The sequence below is a fragment of the Brassica oleracea genome, chromosome C1 (assembly GCF_000695525.1).
Source record: "Brassica oleracea var. oleracea cultivar TO1000 chromosome C1, BOL, whole genome shotgun sequence".
Classification (NCBI taxonomy): domain Eukaryota; kingdom Viridiplantae; phylum Streptophyta; class Magnoliopsida; order Brassicales; family Brassicaceae; genus Brassica; species Brassica oleracea.
The window spans coordinates 16,056,797-16,064,481 of NC_027748.1; the positions used below are offsets into that span (position 1 = coordinate 16,056,797).

The window sequence follows — 7,685 nt, forward strand, 5'->3', positions numbered from 1 at the left end:
TATTTAATTTCCTGCTAAAAATATTAAACTCTTCTGGACGAGTCGTCTGTTTTAATTTCTTCACCAGACGACTGAAATATAAGTCGTCCACACCCTAAACATAACCCCTAAACTTAATTATCTAATTAATGACTTCATAAAATCAAATCAAACTTGAAAAGTGTTTACTATACACATAAATAAACACATATAGGTGAAAACTAATTTTTGAAAAAAACATTTTAGTTTTCCAAAATCTAACCCTAACAATACATACAATACTACAACATATGTTTGCCAAACTCCTAAACCAAAGTATTTCATGATTCACTACTTCCACTCATCTATCTTCAAAACAAATCAATTTTATCATATCTTAATTTATATCACTTAAAACTGTTTATAATTACTTGATTTTTATTTTTCACGCATCAAAATATTTTTTTACAAGATTTATAAATTATTTTTAAAATAAACCGGTACCAGACGACTTACACTTCAGTCGTCCAGACGACTTCCAACATCTCAGACGACTCAGACGATTTACTAGGGCTATATTCGTAAAAATGGCTTCTGTTTTTTTGTTTGGTCACAAGGGGCTGAGCTGTAATTTCACTAGGCTTTTAGGTTAGTTTTGCATTTGATTCAAGTTTGGGTATAAGTTTGGGGTTAAAATCAAGTTGTGAGTTAGTTTTAGCAAAAACCCCTTAAAATTACATGTTATTCATTTAATTTACTTTATTGTAAATTTTAGTACATTTAGATTTTTTTTGTTAAAATATAAAATACACAAATTTAAAAGAAAATCTATAAATTTATAAATATTAATTAAAATTTACTTGTAAGATTCAAAAATTATTAAAAATCTGAAAGTTATTTATAATAACAAATGAATAAAGCAACGAAATTGAATCATTATTTACAAATCAATGAATGAAGCAGAGGAAATTCAATAATTTTCCTCTTTTCTCGTACCCCTCCACTTCGTCTAGGGTTTACGCTCTCTCTCTATCCGCCGATCCTATACATACACTTTTTTCACATATACACACACACAAAGTCTCTCGTCGGCTCATCTGCTAGTGACTTTCATTCACCCGCGCAGAGCAAGAAGAAGAAGAAGAAGAAGAAGAAGATTCCGATTTGTTGTAGCCATGTCTCTGAGACCCAACGCCAGGACCGAGGTTCGCCGTAACCGCTACAAAGTGGCGGTGGACGCAGAGGAAGGACGCAGGAGGAGAGAAGACAACATGGTGGAGATCCGCAAGACCAAGCGTGAAGAGAGCTTGCTGAAGAAGCGTCGCGAGGGTCTTCAAGCCACGCAGCTGCCTCAAGTCACTTCTGCTGCTTCGTCCGTCGAGAAAAAGGTATAATCTACACGGATCTGGAATGGATTTCTTGGTTTTTTTATTTTTTTTTTGTTTGTATTGGGAACTAATTAGATTCGTTTCGATTGGTTTGATTAAGTTGGAGAGCTTGCCTTCTATGGTCGGTGGAGTTTGGTCAGATGATAGGAGCTTGCAGCTTGAAGCGACTACTCAGTTCCGTAAATTGCTTTCCATAGGTATATACCTTTTGAGCTCTAAAGTCTTGATTCGAGTCTACAAGTTGTTGAATTGAATTCATGGTTTTTGATTTGCTTTGGCAGAGCGTAGTCCTCCGATAGAAGAGGTGATTGGTGCTGGTGTTGTGCCAAGGTTTGTGGACTTTCTCATGAGGGAGGATTATCCACAGCTTCAGGTTTTTTGGATCCTTTTTGTATATCTCTTAAATTTGACTACATTTATTATCAGATTCTTTATACTTTTTGTGTGTGGTTGTGGTTTCAGTTTGAAGCTGCTTGGGCACTGACGAACATTGCTTCTGGGACTTCTGAGCATACGAAGGTTGTCATTCAACATGATGCTGTTCCCATTTTTGTTCAGCTCTTGGCTTCCCAGAGTGATGATGTCCGTGAGCAGGTATAAATATGTTTCCATGGTTTTAATACTCGAGGCAGAGTATGTTCTTAAAGTTTATTTTCTTAACCTGTTCTTGTGTCAGGCTGTTTGGGCATTAGGGAACGTTGCTGGTGATTCTCCACAGTGCAGAGATCTTGTACTGAGTAAGGGAGCTTTGTTACCGCTGCTCTCTCAGTTGAATGAGCATGCTAAACTCTCCATGCTCAGAAATGCTACTTGGACCCTCTCTAATTTCTGCAGGGGCAAGCCACAGCCTCCTTTTGACCAGGTTTGTTTCTCATTTCAGTCTTATTCTCTTCCTTATTTGATCGAGGAAGATTATTTTTAACATCTGTGCTTCTCTAACAGGTCCGTCCAGCACTTCCAGCCCTTGAGCGCCTGATTCATTCGACTGATGAGGAAGTGTTAACGGATGCCTGTTGGGCTCTCTCCTATCTTTCTGATGGCACCAACGACAAAATCCAATCTGTCATCGAGGCAGGTGTTGTTCCTCGACTTGTCGAGCTTCTCCAGTAAGTCTTTTCATTTACATTGCTTTGGACATGATTATGTGTTAATGAATATCATTGACTTTTGGCTTGCTGTAGGCATCCGTCACCGTCTGTGCTTATACCCGCTCTTCGGAGTATTGGTAACATCGTCACTGGAGATGATGCGCAGACGCAGGTAGACTTACTCTTCTGTAGTTTCATTCATATATATCCAGCATGCATGTTCCACTCTTCCTAGAACAGTAATGTGAAGAATGTGACACCACTAGCTTCGCAACCAAATTTTGAACAGTATGATAATGATAAATGACTATTGGCTGTCAAAAGTTACTTGCATAGCTTCCTGCTAATCAGATAAATCACATTGAGAATATTAGGTGTAACTCTGGAATGATATCTATCTTTCTTTTAATATTTGGTCGACGCTAGTATCATGCATCTTTTCACATAGCTACTTTAGCACAAAGCATCTCCGAAATAGTGCACACGATTTCTGGTGTCCTGCCTATAATGCTCTCGTTACTCTCAAACATTTAGATGTATAATGCTCTCGTGACTCAAATATATAACGATTACTTTGATAGTTCTTTTCTTTTTGCTGATTCTGAGCTGATGAGAATGTCTGTTGCAGTGTGTAATTAGTCATGGTGCACTCCTTTGTCTTCTGAGCCTTCTGACTCAGAACCATAAGAAGAGCATTAAAAAGGAAGCATGCTGGACAATCTCAAACATCACTGCTGGAAACAGGGACCAGATTCAGGTAATCCATTTCTGAAAAATTGACTTTTTTGTTCAGCTTAATAATATTATTAGTTTGAGAGGTTTGGTTGTTTGAAGAAAGAGTTTCTGTATGTTTATCTTGCTCTATTTTTTCGTTTCTGCAATTTAGGCTGTATGTGAAGCTGGTTTGATTGCTCCTCTCGTCAATCTGCTTCAAAATGCTGAGTTCGATATAAAGAAAGAAGCTGCATGGGCAGTCTCAAATGCCACTTCGGGCGGTTCTGCTGACCAGATCAAGTAAGCTTATTTGATACCATCCCCATCTTTGGTTGATCTCGCGTCCTTTAAAAATCTTCGCTAGCTCTCTTTCAAACGATCCCTTAAATATTCTCTTTGTTGCGTGCGTTTAGGTACATGGTGGATCAGGAAGTCGTGAAACCACTGTGCGATCTTTTGGTATGCCCGGATCCAAGGATTATCACCGTGTGTCTAGAAGGACTAGAGAACATTCTGAAAGTCGGGGAAGCTGAGAAGGTGACGGGAAACACAGGGGATGCAAACTATTATGCACAGCTAATCGATGATGCTGAGGGACTAGAAAAGATTGAGAATCTGCAGAGTCATGACAACAGCGAGATTTATGAGAAGGCAGTGAAGATTCTTGAAACATACTGGTTGGAGGAGGAAGACGAGACTTTACCACCTGGTGATGAATCTGCTCAGGGATTCCAGTTTGGGGGTAGCGATGCAGCCGCACCTCCAGGTGGATTCAACTTCAAGTGAAGGTATAATAATACTCAATTAACTGTAGGATTAAACTAATACTGTCCAGATGTCTGAGCTTCTCAAAGCATAGAGTAGGTGGGAGTAGAGTGAATCATGTGTGTAATTCTTTGAGTCTGGTTTTGTTTAAACAGGAGCTAAGCATGATGATTGAAGAGTCAAAGGAGGTCAAGAGTCTTGGGGGCACTGGTTTTAAATGGGGTCTGATTAGAGTCTGGTCTTGTGTTTAAAAGTCAGATGGGGTGCCTTGGTCTGTCCTGATCTTGTATGGTCAGGTGGTGGGATTGAGTCATAAAATAAGCTTTGTTGGGGAGTTGGGTAAGGAGTCAATGAGAGGGGGTATATTTTATGAACTCTAAATGGGAAAATTTGGGTGGTCTGGTTTTGTTGTTTGGTGTCTCTCTGGGGGCTTTGTTATATTAGTTACTACACAACACTCATTGCAAAGTCAAAAAACATAAAAAAGTTGGTCAAACATTTTCTGGTCTTATTGGTGGCAAAGAAAGCCCACTTGGTGCGTCTCTTTATTTTGTTAATATTTTTTTATGTATCTGTTTTCCAGTGCGGTCCAAGTCATGCTGGGCTATTGTTGTCTGCATATGCACGCTTTTCTATATATTATATTACTAATGTCTTTTTTTTCAAAGTATTATGTCCCATAAATCGATGTTATTAATGCTTATCGTCAACTTCGATTAAGTAGGGGTTAAATATGTATTCCAATATTTTTTGTTCAAAGTGGAAAGTCTGGGATTATAGGCATTATTAAAAAGATCCTACTTTTAAGTGTATATATATATACTTATATTTGAATTGAAATATTTAAAAACTGATCGAATATGGTGTGTCCAATGTTTATTTTTATATAAAATTGTACCAAGTTGTAAGAATTCTTACATTTCGTGTGAAGAATTTTACACAGAATGTGTAAAAGACAGGTGATGAGAAGGCATGTATCTCGAAGCCCAACTTGGCAATTTGCATAAACAACTGTAAATTTTGTAATAAATTTGAGCGCCACATTTGAAAATAATGTAAATTTGATTTAATTTTGAAAAAGTTAATAATAAATGTTGTAAAATTCAATTTTCCCTCTTCTTTTCTTGTTAGTTTAATTTTTGGCGGGTGGGCGCAGTGGTAATAAAATCCCGCGCGCGAGGGCGATGAAGTAATTAGAAGAAGGAAATCTAGGGTTTTATAGTCCCCGCCTCCTCCGTTGTTATAAAAACCATCTCCGTTTGGTTAATTCGTTATTCCTCAGCGGCATCTTTCTCTCTCTTCCTTATCGTCATCACCATCACACTCTCTCTCTTCTTCACAAGCCAGAGATTTCTCGTTTCTCTGACGATTTCTATCGTTTTCTGTGATTCTTCACCTAGAGCCAAAGAGCTTCCATTCTCGAGGTGAATCAATGTGAGTTTTCTTTGATCGCTTGATCCTTTCTTACAGGTCGATCGCGTTGTTTGTTGTACTGAAGTTGTCTTGTTTGCTTTTGATCTGATAGATGTCAATGACGGAAGAAACAAAGACGACGACGAAGCTCGAAACGGCGGGAGATTCCTCCGATGTGGAAAGTGGAAACTGTAGCAGTAGCGGAAGTGGAGGCGACACGAAGAAGACATGCGTTGATTGCGGGACAAACAAGACTCCACTTTGGCGTGGTGGCCCTGCTGGTCCTAAAGTAAGATCAACCTTTTGATCTTTCTAACTGTAGATCTAGTCATAGGTGTACTTCACTACACTCAAAAATGTTGGTTGATCTTGTGTTATTAGCTCTGTTTCAAGTGGGTTTAAGTATAGGTTTTACTGTATAAGTGTGACCAGATCAATTTAAGTAGGTGTGGATTGTGTAGGGCTCTTTTAAGATTCTGAAATGTGTTGATCATAGACAAAAAAAAACAGAGCTACTTGATCGTTGGTTCTTTGGTCTGCTCATAGAAGAAGTATAAATGGTGATTTGCTTGATGATATATATCACTTTGTTTTCTCTGGTCTGATCAAGTTTTGTTATTTTCTGCAGTCATTGTGCAATGCGTGTGGGATCAAGAGCAGGAAGAAGAGGCAAGCAGCTCTTGGAATCAGACAAGAGGATAATAATAATAAGATCAAGAACAAAACCAACAACAGTCTTCCTCTCGACCACCAGACGATCAAGAATAGAAAAGGCGAGTCAGGAAATGTCAAGAACAAGATCAAGACAACAGAGAGTGAGAATTTCATCAGTAGAGTTAACAAGAAGAGTTTGGAAAGGGCAAGTCGATTTTTGGATTTAGGGTTCAAAGTACCGGCGATGAAGAGATCGGTGGTGGAGAAGAAGAGGCTATGGAGGAAACTCGGTGAAGAGGAACGAGCTGCAGTACTTCTCATGACTCTTTCTTGTGGTTGAGTTTTGTTTCTCAACTCTCTCTTTTTTTCCTTTTTTTTTGTCTGAATGGTGTTTGAGAGAGATTAGGGAAAATAAGTTAGTGATGAAATGAGGAATGAGAGAAATTTAACATAATATAAATATGTAATCAATCCTGTCGGAATTGTTTTTTTTGTAGCCCAAGCTATTATGCTATTTTACTAATTAATTAGTTATTACTTCAGTCTAATATAGTCCCCTTTTTTACATTTAAAGGAAATTTGCCAATATGAAATTAAATCTCTAAAATATTGTCTCCTTAGAACTAAATTAACTTTTCATACATTTGGACAGTGATTACTTTTTTTGTATATAAAAATTCATAAGATTTTTTTTACAAAGGAAAAAAATATGGAAAAATAGTTAATATGGAAAAAAAATATGGAAAAATTGCATGTGAGAAAAATATTTTTGACATCAAAAAGATGTTTACATAATAATTTGAAAATTTGGCTAAATGTGCTAGTTAACCATATCTGCCATCTACGGCGGTTTAGAATACGTAATCTGAAAGAAACACAATGTTCTAAGGCATGTAGGCTGCATATTATAACGAAAACGTATACAACTAGTAAGGCAGAATATGAAGTTCAAGATTTCCTCTATGCTCTATATTTCTGGTAGATTTAAAACACTAAACAATGTCATCTCATCAGCCGCGCTAGAAAATAAAATCTAAATCCTTCCTTATTATAAACCACGCAAGAAAATACAATCTACAACATGTCTTTATATCTACTGTAGTAGTATATAACATCCTATTTATTATTCTATTTTCTAAATTGGTAGAATGCAAGTTCTATAACGGTTAGTAAACAAAATCCGGAAATCTTGGTAAAAACGGTTATGAAATATTCTCTAAATCTTTTAAATATTTTGTTTTCCTTTTTTAATTGTTATTTTTCCTAAATTGTGGTCTTCTTCTTCATTGTCTATCACGATTTCTTCTTCTTTTTTCTTCTTCTCTATTTTTTTCCTATCTAAACTATGGATTCACAAGAAGAGGTTGAATGGTGTGACAAAGAGAAGACCAATGGAAATGATGTGCGATTTTCTTTGGTGGATTTTGTGAAGGAGGGTCAACATTTTATTTCGAAAACGCTTTTGAAGGCAGCATTCGAAATATGTGCAATGAAACATAATTTCGACTATAAGCTTGTCAAGTCGGATAAAAAAATGTGGTACATTCGTTGCGCAAATGATGATTGCAGCTGGCGTGTTCGTGCAGAGGGGTTACCTGGTTCATCTTATTTTATCATCAAAAAGTATGTACCTCATCATTCATGTGCTCCATCCAAAATGAAGGGTTCTGTTCGGACAGCTTCAGCAAAAACAATTGGTACTCTG

The 7,685-nt window shown here is 37.2% G+C and overlaps 2 protein-coding genes across 2 annotated transcripts; both read left to right on the forward strand.

Annotated features, from left to right (window-relative positions):
• Positions 1-914: 914 nt before the first annotated feature.
• On the forward strand, positions 915-4,593 carry LOC106308994 (importin subunit alpha-2-like). Its single transcript, XM_013746089.1, has 11 exons — positions 915-1,346; positions 1,447-1,543; positions 1,628-1,719; positions 1,809-1,940; positions 2,023-2,208; positions 2,289-2,452; positions 2,528-2,606; positions 3,063-3,191; positions 3,321-3,448; positions 3,562-3,936; positions 4,069-4,593. Exons 1-10 carry the CDS (start codon positions 1,134-1,136, stop codon positions 3,932-3,934), a joined length of 1,593 nt encoding a protein of 530 aa, XP_013601543.1. The 5' UTR covers positions 915-1,133; the 3' UTR covers positions 3,935-3,936; positions 4,069-4,593.
• A 509-nt stretch (positions 4,594-5,102) lies between these two features.
• Positions 5,103-6,494, forward strand: LOC106309003 (GATA transcription factor 17-like). The gene is made up of 3 exons (XM_013746096.1): positions 5,103-5,347; positions 5,439-5,615; positions 5,955-6,494. The coding sequence occupies exons 2-3, from the start codon at positions 5,439-5,441 to the stop codon at positions 6,318-6,320; spliced, it is 543 nt and encodes a 180-aa protein (XP_013601550.1). The 5' UTR covers positions 5,103-5,347; the 3' UTR covers positions 6,321-6,494.
• The last annotated feature ends 1,191 nt before the right edge of the window (positions 6,495-7,685 follow it).

Coding starts and splice junctions, on each gene's coding strand:
- LOC106308994 (XM_013746089.1), top strand. CDS start 1,134: ATGTCTCTGAGACCCAACGCCAGGACCGAGGTTCGCCGTAACCGCTAC. Junction 3,192..3,320: donor GAAACAGGGACCAGATTCAG/GTAATCCATTTC, acceptor TCTGCAATTTAG/GCTGTATGTGAAGCTGGTTT. Junction 3,449..3,561: donor GGTTCTGCTGACCAGATCAA/GTAAGCTTATTT, acceptor GCGTGCGTTTAG/GTACATGGTGGATCAGGAAG.
- LOC106309003 (XM_013746096.1), top strand. CDS start 5,439: ATGTCAATGACGGAAGAAACAAAGACGACGACGAAGCTCGAAACGGCG. Junction 5,616..5,954: donor GTGGCCCTGCTGGTCCTAAA/GTAAGATCAACC, acceptor TATTTTCTGCAG/TCATTGTGCAATGCGTGTGG.